Source organism: Euprymna scolopes, chromosome 38 (genome assembly GCF_053919585.1).
Source record: "Euprymna scolopes isolate OS-2025 chromosome 38, ASM5391958v1, whole genome shotgun sequence".
In the NCBI taxonomy this organism is placed as follows: Eukaryota; Metazoa; Mollusca; class Cephalopoda; order Sepiida; family Sepiolidae; genus Euprymna; species Euprymna scolopes.
In genome coordinates, this window is record NC_136519.1 from 25908796 (window position 1) to 25936549 (window position 27754).

General features: G+C 37.4%; 1 protein-coding gene and 1 pseudogene across 2 annotated transcripts in view; one reads left to right on the forward strand and one right to left on the reverse strand.

The window, feature by feature from the left end:
- LOC145263100 (low-density lipoprotein receptor-related protein 2-like) overlaps window positions 1–27754 on the reverse strand; it is a 599989-nt gene that overhangs the window by 317106 nt on the left and 255129 nt on the right. For both annotated transcript variants that reach the window (XM_080120027.1, XM_080120026.1), the window contains exons 36-40: window positions 24851–24952; window positions 17196–17369; window positions 13336–13489; window positions 10212–10383; window positions 5478–5591 (exon numbers count right to left, since the gene is read on the reverse strand). In XM_080120027.1, coding sequence (XP_079976153.1) covers window positions 5478–5591; window positions 10212–10383; window positions 13336–13489; window positions 17196–17369; window positions 24851–24952 — 716 coding nt within the window. The remainder of the gene's footprint in view (window positions 1–5477; window positions 5592–10211; window positions 10384–13335; window positions 13490–17195; window positions 17370–24850; window positions 24953–27754) is intronic.
- Window positions 7956–8113, forward strand: LOC145263418 (U2 spliceosomal RNA; annotated as a pseudogene).

Below are 27754 nucleotides of genomic sequence, written 5' to 3' on the forward strand. Positions count from 1 at the left end.
GTAATCGTTAGTATTGGAGATTTGATAAAGTGTTTTACTTAAGGGGGATTTTGTCAGGAATTTGTTTATGTTGGACTTGAAGACATCCAAGTTGTAGTCAGGTGGGAAACAGGCAAACGGAAGAGAGTTCCACAGTCGTGCACTTCTGAGAAAGAAGCTCTGCTCATGGAATCTACGTTTGGATTTAGGCACAGATAAAGAGTGGAGAAAATTATTGACAGTAGTTTCAGCCAGACGGGTGTTTCTTGTGAAAGATTGGCGAGGGGGAGGGGACGAGAGATTGGAGCTCAGACGAGCACTTGCTATGGAAATAACGATAAAACAAAGACAGGCTCAACACGTCTCTTCTGTGGGAGAGAGGCTGCAGGGAAGAGAAAAGGGCATCCCCCACTAAACCACAAAGTCTATTTTGTATTCTGTCAAGGCAGGATAGGCTGTTTTTATCAGCTCCTACTCAGATGTGGCAGCAGTACTCCACCCTTGGACGTACTTGGCTTTTATACAGATAGAGAATTGTATCAGTAGTGAGATATCTTCTGAAGCGGTAGAAGGATCCCACCATTTTCCCAGCGTCCTTGCCAACAGACCTGATATATGTGTTCCATTTCAGATCAGGAGTAAAGGTCAAACCCAGAAGTTTGTCAAAACATGGAGCCTCCCCAAGACGAGAGCCATCCATTTCAATTGATGCCAGATGGGGATCAGAGTGTTGATGATGTAAAGATAGGAGTTTGGTTTTGGATGCATTAAAAGTAACTAGCCACCTCTTCCCAAACTGTACCACACACTCAAGATCAGAGGAGAGAGAATCAGAGAGAACTTTGTCATTTACAGCCTTTGATGTGTTGCCATAGATGGTCGTGTCATCAGCATAGATGTCAACGAATGACTTAAGTATGTGTCTTGGGAGATCATTGATGTAGATCAGGAAGAGAGTTGGGCCCAGGATGGACCCCTGAGAGACTCCAGCATTAATACTGTGGGCCTCTGATTTCTGCCCATCAACCACTACTCTTATGAACCTATCGGAGAGAAATGATTTAGTAATTGAGAAAACATTTCCAGTGATACCATAGCTGGAAATCTTGTGAAGTAGGCCCTTATGCCATACTTTATCGAAGGCCTTTAATATGTCAAGAGCAATTGCCCTTGAAAGGAAGCCTTTGTCAAGAGATTCACTAATCCTATGAGATATAACCGTTAGCACATCTGCTGTAGATCTTGCAGAGTGGAAACCATATTGCATGTCACAAAGAAGATATTTCTGTTGAGGTGGTTGACTACTTCTCTATTTAATATGGATTCCAACTACTTACTCATGACACACAGGAGACTTATTGATCTGTACTGAGAGAGACATGACTTTTCATCTGAATTCTTAAATACAGAGCATACTGATGAGGTTTTCCAGGGTGTTGGAAAGCACTTCTCCTTAAGGCAACGCTTAAACAGTTTTGTAAGTATGGGGGCAAGTTCTGGTTGGATCTTTTTCAGCACTATAGCTGGAATGCCGTCAGGGCCAGTTGCTTTACTGGAATCAAGGTTTTTGATTAGCTTGGCAACCTCATGCACAGATATTTGTATGCTGCATAGCATGTCGTCTGTTATAGGAGGAAATACGGGGAGTTGATGGCCTTTGTCGCATAGGGTAGAATTAGCTGCAAAGTTCTTGGCAAATAGTCTGGCCTTGTCTGATGCTGACGAGATTACCTCAGGTCCATTGATGATAGTTGGGACAGAATGCATGCTTCTGTTCAAGATCCTGTTTGCTATTTGCCAGAACTGGTGGAAACCAAGCCACTGCTCAGCTACATTGGATCTAATGGACTGAGCATATAGCTCTCTTGCCTTTTTTATTACTCTTTTGCAGTGGTTGCTGGCAGTCCTGAAAGCAGCTTTAGTCTCAGTAAATTTATTACTTTGGTAGCTATGGAAAAAGTGATTTCTGCACACGATGGCAGCAGCACATTTAGGGGAGAACCATGGCTGGCTGTTAGATTTTGTTGGAATTTTTTGGATGGTATGAATCGGTCTATGCCTACAATTAACCATTCGGTCAGGTCTGATACTGTAGAGGACACATCCTTTTTAAACATGGAATACAGAGGTAGGTCAGATATGAGTGTACGGAAGCTATCCCAGTCAGCCATAGAGTATCGATATACAGTATGGTGGAGAGGTACGTCTGAAGACTTATTACATTTCATTTTTATCTTAACTGCTATAACAAACTGGTCGGAGGATCCCAGAGGAACATGAACATAGCTCAGGGGAAGTTGTGAGGAAAAGGTCTAGAAGGCCTACATACTGACCGGTAGTATCGGGCACACGGGTGGGTTCGTGAATAATCTATGTGAGGTCATAGGCAGTGGCAAAATCATGACAGAACCTCCCCTCGTTATCGGTTTTATTTGAGTGGGTCAGCCATTCCACATTATGGACATTGAAGTCATTGCAAATGTGAATGTTAGCCGAAGGATGAGCAGACAGACTGTGGTCAATTTTCTCAGATATGCTCTTAAAGATAGTAGCCCCACTGTTGTGGGGGCGATAGAGGGCAAATATAAATGCAGTGATGTAAGCTAGTGCAACCTGGAAGCACATATAAGGTAAATTAGGGTCTTCTCTGGAGATATCCCTACCACATGGAAAGCCATCTTTGATGTAGGCACATATTCCATGCCCATGGCGATCTTGGGGGTCAGATTTAGATGTTAAGTTAGATTATCCTTTAATTATGAATTCGGCTAGGGAAGTGGTTGGCCCTATGCCAGTTTCACTTAGAAAGAATATGTCTGGTTTAGTCTCCTGTAATTGTGTTTCAACCTCCGGAAGGTTGGAACGTAGACCCCTGATGTTGGAGAAGGAGACCTGGTAGTAGGGGTCTACGTTGGAGGATGGGGTTCTAGGTTTATTTGTGTTTTTTTTTTTTAGATTTGTCATGTTGAGGTTTTGGGATTTGTGGAGCAGGTCGGTAGACTTGGTTGGAGCAGGACAGAGAGGGAAAGGTAAAGCCGTAACAATTATCCACTAGTATGGCATTGAGAGGCCCTACCAGAGACTACTGCATGGTCCAGAATCCATTCACCAAATGGCAATACAGCAGCCCCGATACTTTGCACCTGCTGATAGGACAGCCTCCTTAGTGGTTAATCCAAGGTTCGGGTCCCTGACTATCAGGCGGTTAATGTCAGCCCAGATGAAACATTTACCTCCAGCACCCTTACTAGTGACATGACCACAAGGATAGACATAGAAACAGAAATTTTCCGACATCTCAGGCTACTGTTTACAAAGTACTACCAATTTCAAGCAAAAGAATATTTTACCTACCCTAGGACGGGCATTACACGTATGAAATAATTATATCTTTACTTTCTCAAAGCCGTATCAAGGGATTTAAAAAGAGGAACAGCCCATTTTATCCATGGTATGGTCATCACAGCATAAAGCTGCAAAATGGATCTTAAATATTTTACAACCAGTATTAGAACATTACAGTAAATACTTTCGTAAAGATTCATTTTATTTTGTGGACTTTATTCCAAAGTTTAAGGTTGTCAATAAATTATTGTATTCCTATGACATTAGCAACCTGTTTACATCTGTCTCGATTTTAGAGACTATAAATATCTGTACGGATTTTTTTTATATATCATAGCCAGATATCGCCTCCTCCTATTTCTGAAAGTATATTTGTTGAGCTGATGAAATTTGCCATTAAACCTGTTGAATTCAGTTTCGGCAAATAGGTGTATCCATAGGCTCAGTCTTGGGGCTGATAATTACGAATATTTTCGTGGGTTTCCATGAAGAGAAATTACTTTCTGGACCCTTGAAACCCTTAGTCTATTTTCGATATGCAGATGACACATTTTGTCCTTTCAATAACCAAACGGGGAAATAATTTTTTTCTCCCTACTCAATAAAATGCATCCCACGTTAAAGTATACTTATGAAGGAGAGTGTTACTCGTCCATAACTTTCCTTGATGTATTGGTAACAAAAACGCCATCTAGTTACCTTACATCACTATACCACAAACCTTCATTTACGGGATTGTATACACGCTGGGATTCATCTTGCCTCCACAAAAACGTAAAATCAATTTAATTTGGACCTTAGCAAATCATGCCCTTATGATTTGTTCAAAATCAAAATTGGATGAGGAATTTACGATAATTGCTGATACCCTATCCAAGAATGGGTACCCTATTGATGTGATTACGTCAGTTATGCAAAGAAAAATAACTGAGTTTTTCTGAAACTAAAATTCAAATAGCGAATAAATATCCAATATATCTACATTTACCGTGGTTGGCGACAGTAAGAAATTCGCTAAACAAATCAGCTCAACAGTGCAAAAATGTTATTTTGCTTCAAATGTGCATGTTGGGTTCTCTATGAAAACTTTAATGCCGTCCTCTCGCCCCCCCTTCCCATCATAATAATAATGTAATTTACAATTTTGAATGTAGTTGCGGTGCCAACTATGTGGGTCGAATAACATTGAGATTGGATGGAGGAGTCCAACAGCACGTACCTAGCAAAATCAGTAGATGGGACATACCGAGCAACAGACGTACTTGCCAACAAATATGGGTCTTCAATAACTGACCATCTCATTAAAAACCCGTCATGTGCAGCGAACTTCAGCACGAACTCATTTTCAATTCTGAGTCGTGTTCACTCAACATTCCATTTAAAGATATTGGAGACTATTCATGTTCGATTGAGAAGGCCTTCTCTCTGTAAACAGAGGGAATGTCTCTTAGGTTTGAGCTTGATTAGTCTCTAGGATCTTTGAAACATATCATAATGTTGCTTTATTTTAATCACTTTTCCGTTTTTTCCATCCATAACGGAACACAACATTTGTATTGCTCTGTTGTGTTGTGTTATTTGTTTTTTTTTCCCCATTTTCTTCCTTTGAAGATTGTAACGCTGGGTATTGGGCAGCCAAACCAGCTGCCAGCATTGCCCTGCTTTTTATTGAAACCAACCGAGAGCTCTTTTTAGTATCCTCGTTGTTCCCTTAAGTGCAATCGTCTGGATCTCTTTTGCACTTGGTTCACCAGGAATATTAGTTAGGTAGGACTTCTGGTTCTTCTTCATAAGTCCTGTGACACCTATAATAACTGGTATGATTGATATCTCCCTAAGATTCCAGTTTCTTTTCATATCATACATGAGACCTTGATATTTGGCCTGTTTCTCCCTTTCCGTTCTGTTCAAACCTCCATCATTAGGGACACTCATTTCAACCAAGGTTGCCACTCTCTATTGAATTTGTCAATGTGTTAATAATGTTTATATTTGTACTTTGGCTCCGCCTAGTTTGTTATTATACGTAATTTATCCTTGTTAAGTATTTTCTGTTTCAGGTTAATTAATTTAACTATGTGACAGTAATAAGTCCAACAGGACCATACGGTCCTTCTAGGCGTTAAAGGGTTAAGTCAATAAAGTAAGTATACCTTCTGGAGAGAGAAATCTGCCCAGTAAACATTGTTGCCCAGAACTGCTACACCAATAGGTGACACTAAGTTGCCACGGATATATTCACGATTACCGCCGTTGTAGTTAATGCGCTAAAAAAGAAAAAAAAAAAAGAAGAAAACACTTTAGAAATCATTGGCAAAAAGTTAAATTACAAGAACACTTTTGGGGTATATCTCGTAAAATATTTAATAGAATTTTACCGTATATCCATATTATATTGAATATACAAGGTGGTCGCTAGAAAAGCGGCAAATTTGAAGGTCAGCTTAGATCATGAATAAAATGCGTGATTGCTATTCTTTCATTGGTGCCGTGTGAGTGTTGTAAAAATAAATCGTTGTTTAAGTGCACGGATGACATTTTGAGTATCTATGAGTATAATATAGCATTTGTTTTTGAAAAACTTTGTAAAAATTATTCTTTGTAAAAATAAATCTTTGGTTGAGAAATTTCCCGCTTTTCTAACGACCACCCTGTATAATCCGGCTAGGGATTTTTATCCCAGGCCCCCAATATCAACAGTGATTAAACCATTCCTGTAATGATTTGTTTCCTGTTGATTTTGCGGTGGGAGCTTAGTTCTGTGTAGTTCTAGGAGGTCCATCCAAGCTTTACCTTCTGTCTTTGAGAAGTGGTTAGTTTATTGCTAATCGTCTGATGCGCCCTCACTGAAGAATGCCGACAGAGCTGCCCAGGCACTTCTTGCAAGTAAGAGTGCCCCTCCCTCTGGTACGATGACTTTTCAATCCAACTTTTCGATCCTGGTGTCACAATTCTTGCAGTGGGAGAGAACTAAATTATATCTCTATACTGATAAGATCGTGTGATCACTTGTCGTATGTGTATGTGTTTCTCACTGCTGTGTGACTTACACATTATTATTTTTATTTTTATTTCGCACTAATAGTTGTAGCCATTTTAGTAATGAAATATTGAAACTATGATAGGGTCATGTTCTGCAAGGCCGTGACTGATCACAACGTCTCCACCCACACAAGACGTAACAAAGAACTGCCCTCTTTCCCTCCAAACCGAGTTCTTTTATCAACCTCAAATCTCGTCCAGTCACGTGGGCTTATTACGTCTTCTTGCATCAAACCAGGTACACTTTTTGCGTTTTCTCTTTTTCCCTTCTTCTTTCCATGTGCGAGTGGCAGAAAGAACGCACCCTTTTGACTCTTTGCGGTAAAGCTATTCGTGGCGTTACTACTACAGGTGACTAACTACGCATCTTGTAATTGGCTGAAAAAAAACCGATTTCAAAATCTTCACTTTTGATTGTGGTGATCCGTCATCATCTAGACAGTAGGATACGTGCAAAGATAAAAATCAACTACTGCAGCACAGGAGACAATATCTGGTGAAATACAAGGTGCCTTCAATAAATTTCCAGACTTTTTCCGTATGGGAATTTTTAATTGATAGTACATACATGAAACTCTAGTCCCCTTCAAAGTAATCTCCTCTCGTTGCAATGCGCTTGTTGCACTGTTCCAATAAGTCGAAGGCCCCATGTCTTGTGTGAGTGTGTCAATGATCTTTGTCAGAGCCGCTTTCATCTCTTCTCATAACGACAACCTCTAAGGTTTTCCTTGAGCTTAGGGAATAACCAAAAGTCACCGGAAGCAAGGTCTGGACTATAGGGAGAGTGAGGGACTGTCTTGATGCCCATCTTGGTCAAATAGTCTGTGACAAAGATGTTGTAGACTGCACCCTTGGGGCAAACTTTGTGCAAATCTTCCATATTTTCAGTTCCTTGTGAATAGTTGTGTATACAGTTCCCACACTGACATCAAACTGTCCACTTATTGCCTCTATAGACAAACGACAGTTCTTATTCATGAAATTCTTTATTTGGCCAATCAACTCTGGTGTTCTGACTTCCTTACTCCTCTCACACCTCGCATCATCCCTCACAGACTCCCTGCCTTCCTTGAGTCTCTTATGCCGCTCAAAAACTGAGGCTCGATTCATGCAAAACTGTCCAAAAGCAGTGTGAAGCACTCCATACGTTTCTGTGGCATTTTTTTCCAGGTTTAAAACCAAATTTTATTGCGTATGGTTCTTCTAAAGTGTCCTCATGTCCAGGTTGCAATTTTTGAAATTCACCAGCTGTGACAATCGGGCTCTAGTGAGGTGGATTCCAATTCCTGCTGTAGCTGTTCATTTGAACCTGAAATTATAAAAGAATTGGTTGGTCATCTCATAAGATGTATAGTAATAACATACTGAATTTTCAAGCGTATACGACAATTTTAAATGCCTGTACAAAAAAAAAAGTCTGGAAACTTATTGAAGGCACCTTTTATTTAATCGAATTTTACTTTATATTCATCCTGCATTGGATGTTTCTGCAATCCAACCATATTTAGTAGAAATAAACTTAAGTCTGTTTTATCTATAAAATCTTAGTCATGAAATATTGAAATTATTATGGGGTCATGTTCTGCAAGGTTGCTTCTCGGCCTTTTGGCTTAGATCAAAGTGTAGTATCTGTTTTAGTGTTACTTGACTCTCACCGGTCAAGTTTAAAGCGCTTTTTTCGCCTTTGTTTCTTGTTTATTGTTATTACTTCATCTCAGCCCCACCCTCGGAGTAGAGATGGTTAAATTCTCTCACTTAACTGCAAAGCGGCACTGACTGCCGAGACACAACTACGTGACCTGTGATTGGATAAAACACAGCCAATCACAGACTACCTTTTTAGAATCTTCGCTGAACACCACATGAGTGTTTCTTTTTGTTTTGTTTTGTTTTTTAAAGTTTCTTTCTCTTTTGCCTGCGGTGATCTTCAAAGAAAGCATGTTTGCTTTCTGCTCCCTTCATCATCTGGACAGTGGGGGCACATGCAAGTGTTAAATCAGCAACTGGAGCACAAAAGACAAGTGCTGCATAGGTGATGGACAACGCTGGAATATCGGATCGGATTGCTGAACGATAATGTCAATTTTACATTCCGTTCAAAGAATCAAGATCATGAAACAACGTGAAAAAATATTTTCTGATTAACAATGCCTCCCCACGGGACAGAGTTAGACATCAGGGTCGTTTTTTAATGTGGAGAAAGGAACAAAAATAAAAATTGTCTCAGTTATGAAGGATTTCTCCCCACTGACAGAGAACAAGAAACTGAAGTGTAGCATATGAAGAACAGATACTACACTTTGGTATTTATTTGCTTCCCCACGAATGCAAATTAGACACAAGGTCGTTTTTTAATGTGGGGGAAATCAGCTCCCTCAAAAAGGGGGAACTCTGGCAGTGTCCAAATAAATAATAATTATCTCGGTATGAAGGGTTTTCCCTAAATTGAACAAGGACCAATTACTTAAGTGAAGCATCAGAACAGATACTACACTTTGATCTTAGCCTGAAGGCCAGGTTAACTGGATTGGAATTGTAAATAGGCAGAACAATAAACAAACGGAATTTCAAATCGAGTTGCTAAAAATATTTCAAATCGAAGGTCAAAACAAGCGAACAATTAGATTCCGATCAAGGAACGTGGGGTGATCTAAATATAAATCAAAACAAAGACAGTCAGTAACACATAAGAGAGCGAAAAGCTGATACACTTCTGCTGTTGCCGCAACACCACACACCACACCATACTGACCTGAACTCTTTTAATTTCCATATTATCGCTGTAATGTAAATAAAGCTGTGTTGATTTAACAAGTTTTTGTTTGATTACAAAGCTACGGTTATCAGCGTGTATATACTATGGCATACATTTTGTAAAAGTGAGAGACATAAATTATACAGACAACAATATTACATAAGGCTCTAATTTTACAACCCAGACAAAACGAACTCAGAGAATGAGAAATATTTTCTACATAGTCACCATCATTCTCAATGCACTTTTGCCAGCGATGGGTGATGGATGTGCATGGGCATCCAGAACTTGCTTTGTACTATGAAGGTCTTCCAATAGAAAGACCTTCTATTTTTTAACTCCAAAACCTTTTGGATTTTTTAATGACGAATCCAGTAATTTTGGAAATATGATTTTATACCTTGTATCATGCGTGCATCAACTAATTTGCCATAATCATTACAGAAATATTAAAGTTTACGCATTGATATTCATACCTTGGCTGTTGGTCACTCATCCTTGTATGCGTCCAGTAATTAAAGCTTCTTTTATGTTTTCAAGAAAACTAACTCGAGACAAAACTGGTAAAAAATACTAATCACTTATTCAACATGGTCTTCATTCTAAAGAACGAGAGAGAGAGAGAGAGAGAGAGAAGAGAGAAGAGAGAGAGGAGAGAGATAAAGGGGGAAGGAAATCACTAATTAATCGTATGTTGTGAGCTCATGTCCTCTTTGAGCTTTGTGTTTCCATATCCTATCTTCATTCCAAATCACTGACAAGTGTGTGTTGTGAGTGGAGAGAGAGAGAGAGAGAGAGAGAGAGAGAGAGAGAGAGAGAGAGAGAGAGAGAGAGAGCGTAAGCAATAAAGAGGGAGGTGATAGAATTGAAATCACTAATTAATCATGTGTTGTAAGCCCATGTCATTCTATCTTTGCACGTTTCCAATCCATGTGTTATCATGTCCGTTTATAGTACAGTCTCACAGCAATTTTCAACCCAGAATCATCAAATTAACCTCTCACTTTTGGGTGTGTTCACAAAAATCTTGAAATTAAATTTGTTAGGAAAAAGTTGGAAATCACCGCCATAGTGGGTAGTTGCTACCTACCTGTAAGGCATCAATAACAGCGTCAACCCAGTAGACGTCATGTGTGAGAATATCAACCGTGATGTCCGTCGGTTTTCGAATGCCAGTTTGCACAAGAATTGTGAAATTGGTACCATCCAGACGGGCCCGTGCTAATATTGGTTTTCCACTATAGCTTAGCCAATAAAGGTACCTGTAAAAGTCAAGAAATGTTTTGCAAGGTGACAAGAAGAGGAGAAAAGGAGGAGAAATGGGGGAGAAGGGGAAGGAAAAGAACAAATAATAAAAAGTAGACGCACCCCCCCAAATGTCACCCATAGTATCGTTGATAAAATTCACAATCCGTTCTGCAATCCAACCATATTAGCGACAAATAAACTTCAGTATATTCCTGTCCACCGATTTGTGGTCATGAACCATGTTTGTTTCATCGCCGTTCAATGATATGATTATGGTTTGGCGAGTGTGAAACCATTCAGGTTCACATCTCCTACTGATAAAACAATCACCAAAGTGTTACTGCATCCCCCAACACTTCTCAACGACCAATAAGTATCGATTAGTATCAATTAATACAGAGGCGCACATTTGGAGCATAGCATTAGACGATGATGAAACAAAGTATGTTGAAAATTCATTATGGAAACTTGTGTGGCACAGTGATGAAACCCCTTTTTGGGGACAGCTTCCTACATTTAAAAGCATTATACTCGACCTATTTTGTCCTTTCAGGGAGACAACTAAAGTTGAAAAAATGTTATAGAAAATATTGCGAATACAGCAATCCTTTGCTTGACTCAGGACGACAGTTTGTTGACAAAAACGAAGGGAGCCGGATTGAATAAAAGGTCAAATTAATATTGACTGACACCTGCTTCACAAATGTTGCAGTTCAGAACCGACGATTAATGCCAATATTTCCATATCTTTTAGTACGCTCCCTCTCTCTCTCTCTCTCTCTCTCTCTCTCTCTCTCTCTCTATCTCTCTTTCTCTCTCTTTTTTTATTCTCAGTTTTAGTCACTATGAGGGAAGATTTACAAACCAATTGGAAGTTGAGCACCGTAAAAAGTGGTTGTAAAACTTGAACTTTGTCCGAGTTTGTCATGTGACCAAACTCTCGAGCTTAAAAAATTCTTCTTCAATATTAGAATAAAGAAAATTTGTTACATTTTTGAATTTTTGAGATGAGAATTGTTTATTTATATTATTTGTATTATTCGGACTGCTGTTCTCATCTTAAGCGTTCTTTACACCAACATTTTGGTTAATGTAACCTCCGATATTTTTAGACGTATCATGTCGAACTCGGGAATCTAAAAGAAATTTCGAATGTTACCCTTTATTTAAATTCAAAAAAGTAGCATTCTCTTAAGTAATTCACAATTATATTTTTAGTATCGATCGCATTGAGGGTTGAACCTTCAACCTCCGAAAGAGTGTCACTTATCTGTTAAGCCACAGTTTCTTGGATTAAATAAAGAGTTCTATTCGATATTTCGTCCAGATTCCTGAGTTTGCCATAAAAATTTCTAAATTTGTACAGGATACAAGCTTCTTTCCCACAACTGCCCGCCTTTGGAACACTGTTTTGCTGGACTGCTTCCCGGTTCAATACAACAAATCCAATGTAAACAAGTTCTTGTTAAGCCGTTTCCATAAATAATCAAATTCTAGCCAATTTACATGATTAGTGATTACTACAATACCACCTTGCATTCATTAACCCTTATCCTTGAGTAGCCTGCGAGCCTTGATAAGTGGTAACTCCCAAGTACAAAAAAAGTAGAAAACAGGTGACCTTTCAGTTATTTACAAATTATGTTTCTGAAATTTTTTTAGATCAGAATTGATAACTTGTATTATTTGGCTTCTTGAGTGTTGTTCATGCAATGTTTTGGCCGATGTAACCTCCGACCTTTTTCAGGTGTATCTTATTGAACTCGGGAATCCGAAAGGAATTTCGAATCGAACCCTCTGTTTAAATTCGCAGAAGTAGCATTGTCTTGTTTTGTCAGCATGATCACCCCCAACCCTGACCCTAACCTGATAAAATAGAAGTATTAAGTAATCTATATATTAATAGAATAGCGTGTGTGTTATTTATATATATATATATACTAGGAAAAGTACCCGTCGTTGACTGGGTTGAAAAACAGCCTACAGAAAATGGACTCTGATTTATGAAAGTATGATAGGTTATGAAAAGGAAGGGTTGTAAAGAGATAGCTTCGAATTTGGGGGTATCAAAACCAAAACAAAATATGATGAAAGTAAAAATAAAATAGATAAACCCCATAATTTATTATACCATACCTGTTCACACTGAAACACTTATCAAAATATTTTGTGGATCTATATTGAAAAACCTTGTTAAACTTTGTGACATATTTCCATTCTATGGAGGGTAGGCGCGAACGAACATCCCATAATTTTATTATACCATATTTCTTCAAACTGAAACATAATTATCAAAGTATACTTATGCAGATAGATATGAAAAGTCTTTATTAAAGTTTGTGCCTATTTCCATTCTATGGAGGCCAGGCGTGAACGCAGACCCCACAATTTTATTATACTATCCTTATTTAAGTTAAAACATGCTTATCATATTATTATGTACATCTATATAAAAAAAAAAACAACTTGTAAACGTTTTTTTTTAATTTTTTATTTCCATACTTTGTGGACCAGGCACGAACGCAGACCCCATAATTTTAATGAACCACTGTTCTGCCAGATCAAACATTCCCATTCCTGTGTCTCGATACATCTTCTATCATTATATGTAATCAGTTTTTTTTAAATAGTCAACCATATAGGAGCCTATTAGTGACCACACACACACACACACACACACACACACACACACACACACACACACACACACACACACACACACACACACACACGATTTCACAGACCCACAAAGTTCTTTTTATATAATAGAAGATATATTTTTCTATTTTTTTGACATGGAATGATTATTATTTTTCTAGAAATGTTTTTTTTTAGAATTTGGAAAGGAATAATAAATTGATGATGCAATTGATGTATTCAGTTTCTTCACGGGTAGATTGCAGAAAGAATTGTGAATTTTATTAATGATTTCAAAAGTAGCACTTTTTGCGGTGTAACATATTTACCTTTTTATTGGATTAATACAGATATTTGTAATGATCTGCCGAATTGATGCTTCGTTTATGTGTCTGTCGAGAATAACAAGTTGATGTGATAAATCCAAACGGCTTACTTTCAGTTCCTGGTTCCTGTAGGAGGTAGTAACAAAGTAAAAATTGCCTGCAGGATAAAAAATCAAGAAAAAGAATTAAACTTTATTCATACATTTCATCTTGATTGCTACCATTTTCACAACGTTTCAGTTTTTGTATACGTTGATCTTCTTCAATAACCTTCTAGATATTTCGAAATGTTGCTTATATTTCACTCACGGGGATAGATTTATCTATTTTCTTTTAGATATCTCTTATTTCACAGTGTACGAATAGAACAATTGATAGAGAAACAAGTCGCAATGCATACAGTTTTTGAGTATCAGAACTAATTTGGTGCTGTGACCAGAATACTCTGCCGAGTGACTTACATGACACATTTGACCATATTTGGTGCCGTTATAAGAATACGATTCTGAGTGCTTTTCAAGAAAAAATCAGAACCCATTTGATGCGACTATCAGGACACGATTTTGAGTGCTTTCAAAGAAAAATTCGGACCCTCATTTGATGATGTTATCAGGACACTATTGTGAGTGACGTCCAGAAAAAAATCGGACCAAATTAGTGCTTGTGATAGGATACGATTCTGAGTCACTTTCTTTGGACTTCATCCACAGAAGTAAAATTATTTCATGCCATTTTAGATATCACAACATTGGCCAGAACACATGCGTCACTTAAGTATTGGTTTGCATTTAGTTAAATATTGAATATTCACAACACAACTCAACAAGGAACAAATTCTTGTCCAACATCGACAACTTTAAGAAACCCTTCCAACCGTGTATCCATCGATTAATATATCCAATAATATTCTTCCTGAAAATCTAATATTTAAACTCATTAGCTTGAAATTTTCAGTTTAATAGAAGATGCATCCAAGTCTGCTGGAAAAAAGCAGGCTCTCTACAGGGCTAGAAAACTTCTCACATATGCCAATGTCTTATATATCTATAAAGTAACCATTTGCTCGGGTATGGAATATTGTTGGCAGATGCAGGCTGGTGTATCAACCACTAACTTCACCTCCTTAGTTGGTTGTTTTTGTTTTACGGCATATCAACCCTTTTCAGGTTATTTAATGCCAAATCCAAAGATGTTGAAGAAAAATTTTTTAATAGAATATATTTGTTGTTTTCAAGTCGGTTTCTATTTAACCCATAGTTGGGACCCTAACAAGTACTACCACTCCGGATCAGAGTGGACCTGGAAGCAATGGTAATTAAGGGGTGGCTCCACACTCCCCAAAGCCCGCAAGCTGGGGCCTCACCACTGGATATAGTTTAAGATTATATCCAGGACTTTGGAAAGGTTTTAAAATAATTTCTAAACTAGCAGGTCTGCACTGTCTAACAAGCAACAGCCACTGTCGCATCGCAGCAGAAACCTATGTTTGTTTTATATTTGCACGAAATTTGTTTCGATGAACATAATGCACTAGTACACCCCAAATAAAGTTACCCCTGACGCAAAAGACTAGCAGCTAAATTCCACCCCTTCATTATAGAAGTGTTGTGTAATGGATATCAACATGACATACAGCGATATATATATTTGTGATGTAGGGTTCATCAGAATGTGTGTACGTGTCACTGAATGTCTATGGTGGTTCTTCACTATCTGAACCCTAAGTTATGTTGTTGCAGTTTATTCATGTTCCAATGCTATGGTCATCTAAATGTTCATATGCGTGTGTATGTGTGTGTATGTGTGTGTGTGTGTGATATATATTTTCGACATGCCTTATTTTAATGCACCGTTGATCTTTGTCCATCTGGAATTCATATTGTTCTTGGAGAGGAGGCTGGAACCTGTTTGAATGAATATGCATTCACTTCCAAGAACGCTGATTGTATTTTATATAGTCTTTATTCACTTTCCAGGTGTCGATTGCAGAAGAATGGAAAGTGAATATCTTTGCTTGAGTGGTTAATTCTAGGTCTCCATTCTAAGACACGTCAGTTCCCTCACCAGTGAAGGGGGGGGGGCGACATGTTAAACCATCCGCCCTGCTCAACGTCCAAATTCCAACTCCAATTATTCTTCTCAGCTAACTAGAACCACGTAACACACACGTACTTCCGTCAGCTGATCAGATGCTTCCAATAAATTTGTCCATGCTATGGGTTTATCATATTTTGACAACTTTTATCAACATTCTTTATATTCATCTCTTGTTTATCTCTCCAGTTAGGTAGATAGATAGATAGATAGATCGAGATGGATGGATACAGAAATAGATAGATAACTAGATCGAGAGATATATCGATAATACACATAGATAGATAGATAGATCGACAGACAGATAAATAACTAACAAATAGTTTCTTGTGTTCGATCTACTTCATAACGGATGCTTTCTACTCTATTGGCTTATTTTCTTGGACAGCTTGCCTTTGTGATTCCCTTTCTGCACTTTGTTTCCTGACAGTATTAACATGTAGAAACTTAAATGTAATATGAACAAACATCTTATTGCCCAACACCTAACATAAGGGTCCGAAAGAAAGACATAACTCGGTAATTCTTAACTAATACGTAGGAGCATTAATGGCGGAAGAAAGATAGGTTGACATAGTTTTGAAAGTCGGTTTATCATAATATTTTAGTAAATTTCCGATAACTTTTTCATTATATTTGAAAAATTAAAACCTAAAGTTAATTTCCAAAAGGTAAAAAAAAATTATTTTTCACGTGAAAAAAAAAAAGTTATAATGAAAAATGTTTTCATGGCGATATTCGGAAGCTGACAAATTCAGCTAAATTTTTAAGTTGAATAAATTTTTGTAAAAATCCTTGGAAAGATAAATATAAGTTTTCTGGGTCTATTTCCAAGATAATTAGTAGAGTCTTAAAATATTGAATTCAATTAAAAAAAACCCACCTTGTTTGTACAAAAAAATAGCTTGATAAGCCTCCAAAATCGTGAGATTATAGCTTCACTTAAGCAAACAGTCGTCTAAGAGGGCGTTCTATGGAAGCCCAAAATGTCAGAAAGTCAAAACGCTGCCTGAAAATTACGTCAGGTAGTTGGAGGGAGCTATGGAGTGCTGGTTTTAGTTTTTTCCCCCCAGCTATGCATCCGTACATTCTTATCGTGAACGTTTGTATGATTTTTACCATTTTTTTAAAATTTAATTATGTTTCTGTGTTCTTGCTTTTAAATTAAAAAAAAATACATTTTTCATGATTATATAAAAAATTATGTTATGCCAAAAGTTTCATGTTCATTCAAGCATATCATATTTTTTCTCCAAGCTATATCGAATTCATTAATACAGACTTTAGGGGCTTTTTTTCGTAATGTTCCTGAAAAAAATATTTTTTCTTTTTTATTGCTACAATATGCTTAATTTTCATAAAAAAACAAAAGAATTCATGCATTTTCTTTCTTTTTTTTTACTACTGAAAATCATAACTTTAGTAAATGTGTTTTATGTTTAAACAAAATAATACATTTCCACTACAAATGAAATAAAAATAATGAGGTCATTATATTCTGTGATTGTTATTTGAAAAATACTGAAAGTTTCATTAAAATTGGTAAATTTCCTGATTTTTGGTGAATTTTTAAGTAAAGAGAGGAGTCAAAATGTTTATACATTTTGAGCATCAGCTATTCATTTTGCACGTACCTATAAACAAACAGATAGGAATACAACTTTATTATAATATATATATATATATATATATATATATATATATATATATATATATATATATATATATATATGTATATATATATGTATATATATATATATATAAATTACCTGCTATCCAGTCAATGGCGATAGTATAAAGGCCCCACCGGTGAAAAGTTTTGTCAACAAGCGTCTCCATTTTACTTCCATCTGGTTGCATTCTCACAATACCACTTGCCATAGATGATAGATAAATATAATTTTCTTTGACATAAGCGGCCATTCGTGGGGTAGAAAAATAATCTAATAAGTAAAAAAAAAAAATGAAAAAAATAAGAGAATAATATCATTTCTTCAAAAATTGTGTATAATACATATAATAAAATAAAATAATATATATTACATCATTCGTAGACATTTATGCTGATGACACTACAATCTATGGTAGCACATCAAAGACCGTAAACGACCAAGTTCTCTCTGATTCTCCCTTCTCTGATCTTGAGCATGTCGTAGAATGGGGAAAGAGGTGGCTGGTTACTTTTATTGCATCTAAAACCAAGCTTCTATCTTTACATCATCAACGCTCTGATCTCCATCTGGCATCAACTGAAATGAACAGCTCTGGTCTTGGGGAGGTTTCATGTTTTGACAAGCTTCTGGGCTTGACCTTTACTTCCGATCTGCAATGGAACACGTATATCAAATCCATTGCCAAGGCCGCTGCAAAATGGTGGGATCCCTCTACCGCTCCAGTAGATATCTCCCTCCTGATGCAATTCTCTACCTATACAAAAGCCAGGTATGGCCAACGATGGAGTACTGTTGCCACATCTGGGCAGGAGCTACTAGAAGAAGCTTATCCTGCCTTGACAGAGTTCAAAATAGACTTTGTAGCTTAGTGGGGAATGCCCTTTTCACATCCCTGCAACCTCCTTCCCACAGAAGAAACATTGCGAGCATGTCTCTGCTTTATTGTTATTTTCATGGCAAGTGCTCATCTGAGCTTCAATCTATGGTCCCCCCTCGTCAAACTTTCACAAAAACACACGTCTAGCCAAAACAACTATCAGTAATTTTCCTACACTCCTTATCTGTGCCTAAACCTAAATGTAGATTCCATGGACAAAGCTTCTTTCTTAGAACTGCACACCCGTGAAACTCTGTTCCGATTGCCTGCTTCGTTTAGAACATCACCAACATGACCTCCCACAACTTCGTCAAGAACATCACCAACATGACCTCCCACAACACCAAAGCCAACTGGATTGCCGCCATCTGCTGACTATTCACTGAGCTCCTGCTGGCGCTTGTGGTAAATGCATGCCCCCAGTTATGGACCCGTATCGAGGTGGGGATTGAAGCTGAAGGCAGCTACATTAAATAGATGTCAGCTCTTCTACATAATCAAGTTACTTGAATTGATTTTTTCAATAAAAGTTTTAAAATAAAGCTGTAGTGTTGTCTTTTTCAGGGCAACACTTTTATCGTTCCACCCCGTGGATATTTTTTAAATTTCACACAAATGCACTTCATTTGTTTGGGAGTGTTCTTAGATACGTTTTGCATTGGAATACTTCCAACAAGTATAAATAAAACGATAATAAAAAAAATCTGATCAAAAAAGGAACAATACGATTTTGACCGAAGTTAACATCCTCATACAGCCTAACATCACAAATGCATTTAAGAAGTTTTATTACCACACAAACAGAGAGGCCGGCGTATAAAATCAACAATAGGTTCTTTGATAAGACTGGGGCGTGTTCGAAATGAATGCTTCTGTTTAGAGCACAATTGTACCATGATACTTGACTTTTGCACTTTAAACATTAATTCAAGCCATTACATATAAAAAATAATCTCATAAAATCAATCGTAGGTTCTTTAAACTACAATATATTGTGGACTAAGTCACTACAGGGAAGCATGTGAAGCTTCTTCACGGTGCACTGTGGTGGATATTCAATGAGAGCAGGCAATCAATGGGCTTTATTGAAAAATAGGCGATTTCACAGATTTCGATGACAATTAAAGTATTGGAAGTGCAGAACATTTGTTGATTCTCATTCAGTGTATAACAACATCAAGTCTCCTTACTAGTATAATAAATACCTTACAGATATATATATATATATACATACATACACATATATATATATATATATATATATATATATATATATATATATATATATATATATATATATATATAAATGTATACTAGCAAAAGTGCCCGTTGTTGACTGGGTTAAAAAACAGCCTACAGAAAATGGACTCTGATTTATGAAAGTCTGATAGGTTATGAAAAGGAACGATTGTAAAGAGATAGCTTCGAATTTGGGGGTATCAAAACCAAAGCAAAATATGATGAAAGTAAAAATAAAATACATAAACCCCATAATTTATTATACCATACCTGTTCACACTGAAACACTTATCATAATATTCTGTGGATCTATATTGAAAAACCTTGTTAAACTTTGTGACATATTTCCATTCTATCGAGGTCAGGCACAAACGAACACCCCATAATTTTATTATACCATATTTCTTCAAACTGAAACATAATTATCAAAGTATACTTACGCAGATAGATATGAAAACTCTTTATTAAAGTTTGTACCTATTTCCATTCTATGGAGGCCAGGCGCGAACGCTGACCCCACAATTTTATTATACCATCCCTATTTAAGTTAAAACATACTTATCAAAGTATTCTTATGTACATCTATATCAAAAACATTTGTAAATATTTTTTTTTAATTTTTAAAGTTTTTATTTCCATACTTTGTGGACCAGGCACATACGCAGACCCCACAATTTTAATGAATCATCATTATGCCAGATCAAACATAACCATTCCTGTGTCTCGATACATCTTCTATCATTATATGTGAGCAGTTTTCTATAATAGTCAACCATATAGGAGCATATTCGTGACCAGACACACGGTATTTATTTGGTCCCCCACCGAGCAAATTAGGCACAAGGCCGATTTTTAATGTGAGGAGTGAAGGGGAAATGGGGACCAACTCCCTGGGGAGTAGGGGAGCTGGATAGTGGCAATTGATATGAAGGGTTTCCCCTACATTTACCAAGGTCTTAACTTGCCCAGACCAATGTGACTCTTCCTCTCCAGAGTTTCCTGTCTTCCATCAGTTGTCGTGGAATCCATAGAAATACATCACTCACCAATTCATACTTGCTCCTCAGACAATGACCGGCAAATCGTAGGCGTCTTTCTCTGATGGTATTAGATATGGCAGGTAGATCGCCATAAAGTTGCTGCTTCATGGAATGATTTTGCCAAGATATATTTAATATTGTTCTTAGCATACGGGTGTATGTGCCGTCTAGTTTTCTTTCCAATCCTTTGGTGAGTGTCCAGGTTGTAGCACCGTAAACAAGGTCAGACTCTACTACTGCCCTGAAGAACTGCCTTTTCAGTTTGTCAGCCAGTCTCGAAGTCCATACTGTATGTAACCCATCCAATGCGGTCCATGCTTTTGAGATGCGAATTCCGATATTTCTCTCTCTGGAAACTATGTTGCTGCCCAGATATGTAAACTTAGCGACTTCTTTCAGTGTTGATCCAACCAAAGCCCTGATATCTCCCTTCACATTGAAAGTCATAAACTTTGTCTTATCCGCATTTATGTGGAGACCAATGTCATTTGCAGACTTTTCTAGCTTACGTAACAGTGTTTGCGCATCAACAGTGTTGTTCGCGAACAAATCAATATCGTCTGCGTAATCTGCATCAGTTATGTGTGCTGATTGATGACGTCTGTTTCTGGATCCATTTAGGGTGAAGCCTAGCATGTTGTGTATATCAACAGAGGTGCGAAGTACAAAGTCAAGACAGACAATGAAAAGAAAAGGGGCAAGAGTATCTCCTTGTAGAACCTCAGTGCAGATGTCGAAAAATTCAGTGCCCCCATCTGGGGACCTGACCATTGCTCGGGTGTGCTCATATAGCATCATGATAGCATTAATGACTTCATTTGGAATGCCATATGCTTTTAATATGCTAGCCATTTTTCCTCTATGTACAGAGTCGAAAGCTTTGGAGAAATCTACAAAGACCATGACTGCCTCAATGTTTTTTGCTTTGACCCCTTCAATCAGTCTCCTAACAGTAAGTATTTGACTAGTAGTAGAGCGATTCTTTCTAAATCCATTTTAGTTCTTCCTGAGCACTTTCTCGATCTTTGGTTGGATACGGTTGAGAAGCATGGCATTGTAGATTTTTGCTGCAATTCGAGTGAATGTTTTTCTTCTGTAGTTGCTTAGGTCTTGGGAAAGGGAAGTATGCATCCTTCCCTCCATATACTTCAGAAGGTATGTTATCTAAGCCTGCAACTTTACGATTCTTGGTCTTCTTTAGTACATTTAAAAGTTCCATTGTAAAATCACCCTTCTCAATATCGAGTTCCTGTACAACAATCGGCTGAATTGGTTGATCTGTTACTTCTGGTTTGTTTCCAAGTAGCTTTTCAAAATGTGCTTTCCATTGCGAACATGCATTTTCCGGAGTGTTTGCCTTTAACTTAGCTTTGGCAGGTCGTTTGCGCCCAGATATCTCATTTATACTTGTCAATCCAGATAGGATTGTTTGTTATCTGCTGCATTCTGGATTCGATCTATTTGTTCTTGAACATACTTCTGTTGTTCTGATAGGTACATCATACTAAACTCTTGAAGCGCCTGCTTCCCTAATTTTGTATTCTGTCGAGTGGGGTATTTATGTTGCTTTTTGATTATGGTTTTTAACTTTTCTCGTTTTGATATTATTTTGTCATTTTCCCACGGTACTTTTCACTTTACCTTGGGCTTCAAAGGTATACACTTCTTTGCTGCTTCTTGGTGTGATCTAACGAAGTTTTCATAGGTGGTATTAGCTGTTGGTTCCTGCTCTTGTGCTTGTAAAGCATCAAATCTGTTTCGCAGTTCGAAGATAAATCTCTGTTTGATCTGATTGTCATTTGACAACACTGACCAGTTGTAGGGATGTCTAGATGATTTTTTAGTTTTGTTCGCTCATAGGCTTAACTTCAACTTAGAGGTTACAATCCTATGATCAGTAGATACACCATAGAAACAGCTATAAGCTTCACAGTTATGACAGCTATTGATCCACTTCTTATTCATAAAAAGATAGTCCAGTTGTGCCTTGTCTCCATTTGGGGATTGATGGGTCCAGAGCTTACCGGGTCTTTTCTGAAAACGGGTATTCATGCATTGTAGGTTGTTTTCAAGGAGAAAAGTTAATAGATACTCTCCATTTCGGTTTGTTCCATCATAGAAAGAGAATTTATGCTTGTTGTCTTCCCGTCCTATATGTGCATTCATGTCACCTCCGATAACCAATAAATTATGTTTGGGGATTGAGCGCACTATTGCTGACAGTTCATCATAGAAATTCAGGATCTCTTGCTTGTCACTGACGTTGGTAGGGCTGTAGCAACAAATAACAGTAGTAGCAGGATTACCACTGAAGGTAGCAAGAATTATCCTTTGTGTTATCTTCTCAGCACTTTTCAATGATTTCAATGCTCGAGGGCTAAGCAGAAGTCCTACTTCCCCAATGGTACTATTTGTCGAATTTTTCCATGCTGACGCTGATACTAGTGTCCAACTGTTACCAATTTCATGGTACTTTATGTCCATGCCGTTGTGGAAGAGACGGTGCTCTTGAATACACACAATATCGATATCGTGTTCTTTGGATGAAGCAACAAGTTCTGATATTTGAGATGTGGGTGGAAGTGTCCGTACATTAAAGGTGGATATTTTGATTGTATGTCTACATTTTGCTAGCTTAGATTTTGGTGCTGTAGTAAACTTGTCGATAGCTGTGGTCATTGCCGGCACACCGAGTAGCGACCCTTGGTTACCCATGTGGCAGTCGATGCAGTATGGAATTCTGGTTTGATTTAGAGTCATATTAAATCTTTCGATAGCTCGGATAATATCACCTGTGTGAGCTACGTATACAGGCGAATCACAGTAATTTCTCAATTAGACTAGTTGAACCTGATCGTTGATCTCTTAATGATTCTTCCGCTCAGCGTCTTTTGTGCCCTGCCATTGACTGATTCTTTAGTTCTTCCGCCAAGGCGCATAACTGTCATGCTGCTCCCCATGATGTTACCAGGGCCCATTTACCAGTTCAGGTTCTACATCAGTCTTCCGTTATGAGTGGTCCTACATGATTACCGTAGACTATATCCTCATTCTGCCACGATTTAGGTCTGATGTAAGTGTTTCTTTGATCAGACGGTATAGCCTGTTGAGGCAATCCTATACTGTTGTAACTTCCGCACGAGCTATGATGTAAGGTTGCGGAGATTCAAATACTTTTTATCACCAGGATCGGTATGCTCTTCACAGCATTTTTTGAAATTAATGAAAAAAATTTTTTTGAAGTAATGAAAAATAAATAAATAAATAAAAATAAAAAAAATAAAAAATAAATAAAATGAAATAAAATCCTTTACTCACATGAGATTATTCTGTTTAACTGATATAACGCAATCGACGTCCAATTAAATTTGAAAATTTTTTTGTTGCTTTTAGTTTTTATCAATTGGACCGATATGCTCCTCTCAGTCTTCTCAAATTAATGAAAAAATCCTTTACTCACATGAGATTATTCTGGTCAACTGAGAAGACGCAATCAACGTCCAACTAAATTTGAAAATATTTTGTTCTGTTTTGTTTTGTTTTGTTTTGCTTTTAGTTTTTATCAATTGGACCAATATGCTCCTCACAGTCTTCTCAAATTAATGAAAAAATTTTATTTTCATAAAAAAGCAAAAATAAATTCATGCATATATTTTACTACAGAAAACCACAACTTTAATAAAGTTATTTTTTGTTTAAACAAAATAATACATTTCCACTAAGATTCAACTAAAACAACGAGTGGATTATATTTCGTGATCATTATTTGATAAATACTGAAAATTTCATTAAATTGATTAATTTCCTGATTTTTGGTCAATTTAAAAACGGGAGGGATCAAAATGTTTATACAGTTTGAGCATTGGCATTCATTCTCTGCAACCTCTTCCCCACAAAAGAGATGTTTCGAGCCTGTCCCTGCTTTATCGCAATTTTCATGGCAAGTGTTCGACTGAGCTCCAATCTATAGTGCCCCTCGTCATTCCTTCACAAAAAAACACTCGTCTAGCTCAAATCACCATCAATAAATTCCCCCACTATCATTGTCTAAACCTAAACATGGATTCCATGAACAAAGCTTCTTCCCTAGAACTACCCGCCTTGTGAACTCTGTTTCGCTGGTCTGCTTTCCAGTTGACTACAATATCATAATCTTCAAGTCCAATGTAAACAAGTTCTTGCTTAGCCATCCTTGTAAATGATCTGATTATACCAAATTTCTTCTACAAACGATTATTACGCAACTACCCCAGTGACTACAATACACGCATTAAACCTTATCCTCGAGTGGCCTCTGGGCTTTGATATGTGATGACCCCTTTGTAAAAAAAGAAAAAAGAAAAAGGTACTTACGGCTAATCCGACAACAGATATGCGTGTATGGACGTTTGAGTTATGTAATCAAACATGTCTACCATGGGTATGTAAATTAATGGCCAATAACTATCTCACTCTCTCCTTGTTTTCACATATAACAAAGAGAGAGAGAGAGAGAGAGAGAGAGAGGGAGAGAGAGAGAGAGGGGGGAGGGGGGGATAATACGGAACCGTGGAACCGTTTGGTTATAATTATACTTGTGGGGATTTTCATCTTACACTGTGTGGAAAATGGAACCATGACTTCTGGGTGATCGTTGGATTCCAAAGAGTATCCTCGAATAGCACGTCCGGCGGCGACCATCAAAAATGAAGAGCCAGCTAAAAATTAAAGAATAAAAGAAATTTTGCATTACATATACATGTATGCCTGTTTACACGCGCGAGCGCGCGCACACAAACATACATACATACATATATATATATATATATATATATATATATATATATATACACTGCGTATAAAATTATTAACGAGTTTATATTTTTAAAAAAATATTTAAGGAACGAGTGAATAAAAATCCATAAAACTTTGAGAAAGTGTTTACAATACTATTCAGCTACACCAGTCCGAAAATAAAAGTATTTAAAGCAGTATTAGCGAAACTATGGCAGAAGATAGGAATATCTGTTGATTTCAGTATGTCAAGTTATTAACGAGATTGAGAAAAAAAACCCCACAATATACCCATAACTTGTTTATTGAAATAATTTTCAAACATTAAATGAACTAGGAAAAATGTTTAGAACACAATAACTACATAGCAATTTCTACGTTGACATAATTTGTAGAGTATATGCGATCCTTTTTTATGAATGACTTGTAAAATACGTTTGTCCACAGAATTAGTCAAATTTGTGATTTCGTCAACAGTTATTCCTCGCGATACCTTTTGGAGAGCATTCCACAACTCATCTTTGCTCTTAAATTGGCGTTCACTTGCATAGAGGCGTCGCTTCATAATACTCCAAAGGTTCTTAATTGGGTTAAAATCTGGTGAATTTGCAGGCCACTCCATCTTCCGTAACCCAGAGAACCCTAGTTGTTGCAAATGCTCTTTACTTTTGTTTGCTGCATGCGAGGGAGCATTATCCTGCATAAAAATAATGGTTCTTCTGAACGTCAACCTTTGCTTCTTCAGCCATGTTTCAAAGTGCTCCTTCAGAAAAGCTATGTAAGCATTTTAAGTCATTTTTACGCCCTCTGGGACTCTCCATGGGGCAACTAAAGTACCTCCGATAATCCCAGCCCAAATCATTATCCCACCGCCACCTTGTTGGCGCCTTAAACGCTGGTGACGATATCGTCCCTCTAGAACCCGTCCCTTGCACCAGCCATCTGGGCCATCAAAAGTGACACGCACTTAATCCGTAAACAAAACTTTAGAAAAATTCGTTTTCATGTTGTCCTCTGGCCATTTCAATCGGTTTTGTATGGGATGTTGCTTTAATGGAGGTTTTTTTCACAGGCTTAATAGACTTTGCCACTTCTTTCAGAAGACGACATTGAGTACGTTTTAAGACATTCTTCAATCCGGCTTGATAAAAACTTCTCGACTTGTCTGCCCAGGATTCTTAACAACTTCACGTTTAATTTGAAACGGCGTGAAACAACTCTAGATTTACCTGTATCAACTCTTTTACGTACCATTGTAGGGCCGTTGACAAAATTTTTCAGTTTGATGGTACCTTCCTATCATATTCGATATTTCGAGGGTAGTTTTACCCTTTGCTAGCTGTTCTGTAATAGTACACTTTTCAGAGCTTCTTAAACCAGCTTTACGACCCATTTTATTGACGAAACAAACTGCCTTGTTAATAATTTGACACACCTCAAATACCGTGGATCCAGCAATTACGATGGCCAGTTGTTTACATTGCGTGGACAGTACAAAAATTTCACAGTACGTGACAGGCCTCCCGTGCTCAGATCAGCAACTGAACTCGAACCTCATCAGAAACTGTGACTCGTGATCGTCTTCTTCCGGGAGATCTTCACAAAAATTGCTCAGCGTCTCAGCTCTGTATTGATTTCTGCTGAAAAGCAAAAATAAAGCTTTGCGTGCACGCAGGAAAAGAAAGACAGAGTTAGATTTTCTAACTACGAAAAGTTATTTCACAAAAGTTACAGGCTTTTTACATATGTACACTGTTCAATTCACCAAAAATATGAAGTTCTCAAATATCTTATTCTTCGTCCACTGGATGGCGGTCAGGATAGATGGAGGGGGTCTGGGCGTTCTGGGAGCATGTGTCTTTCTTAAGGTTTGGCTTCAATCTGTCTCTTCCGACGCGAGTATGTGCTCATACTAAGGTCACGGGTTAGGGTCTGGCGATCTGCTGAAACAACCAAAGCCAGCCACGTCTCTAGGGAACCCCCCAGATACATTTGCATGTGTGCACTTCAAATCGTCCGACGTTTCGTAAATCTGAGACCAAGTTCAACAGATAATCTCAGCATATTTACCGGCCTCCCCCAGGGTTTAGGGGGATCTCAATCTCCCTAATGGGGAGCAACATCGCTCCCTCAAACGGTCCCGTTACACCAGTAAGTTTCTGAAACTGATAATAAAATGTTATCTCGTTGACAATTTGACACGTTAATGATTTGACACGACTCTCTTTTAGACCCTGTCCAGGAGCGAGAAGCTAGTAGCAGATGCACCAGCCCAAATGTGACAATAATACTCCATACATGAGCGAATGGTAGCTTTGTAGAGGTACAAGATACTTTCAGGCGTAAATAACTTTCTAGCACGATAGAGAGAGCCTACCTTCTTTGCAGCAGCGTTGGCAATGATCTCTATGTATCTATTCCAACTCATGTTTCCTGTGAACGTTAAGCCAAGGAGCTTGAACGAAATGCTTTCAGATAAAGTATCTCTAGTCATCGCTATATATATATATATATATATATATATATATATATATATATATATGTATTCATATATATATATATAAATATATACAAATATATATATATAAATGTATACAAATATATATATATATATATATATATATATATATATATATATATATATATATATATATATATATATAAATCATCAAGATTTTTTGGGTTTTTTTCTGTGATCTTATCACCAATAATTTTCAAAACATTTC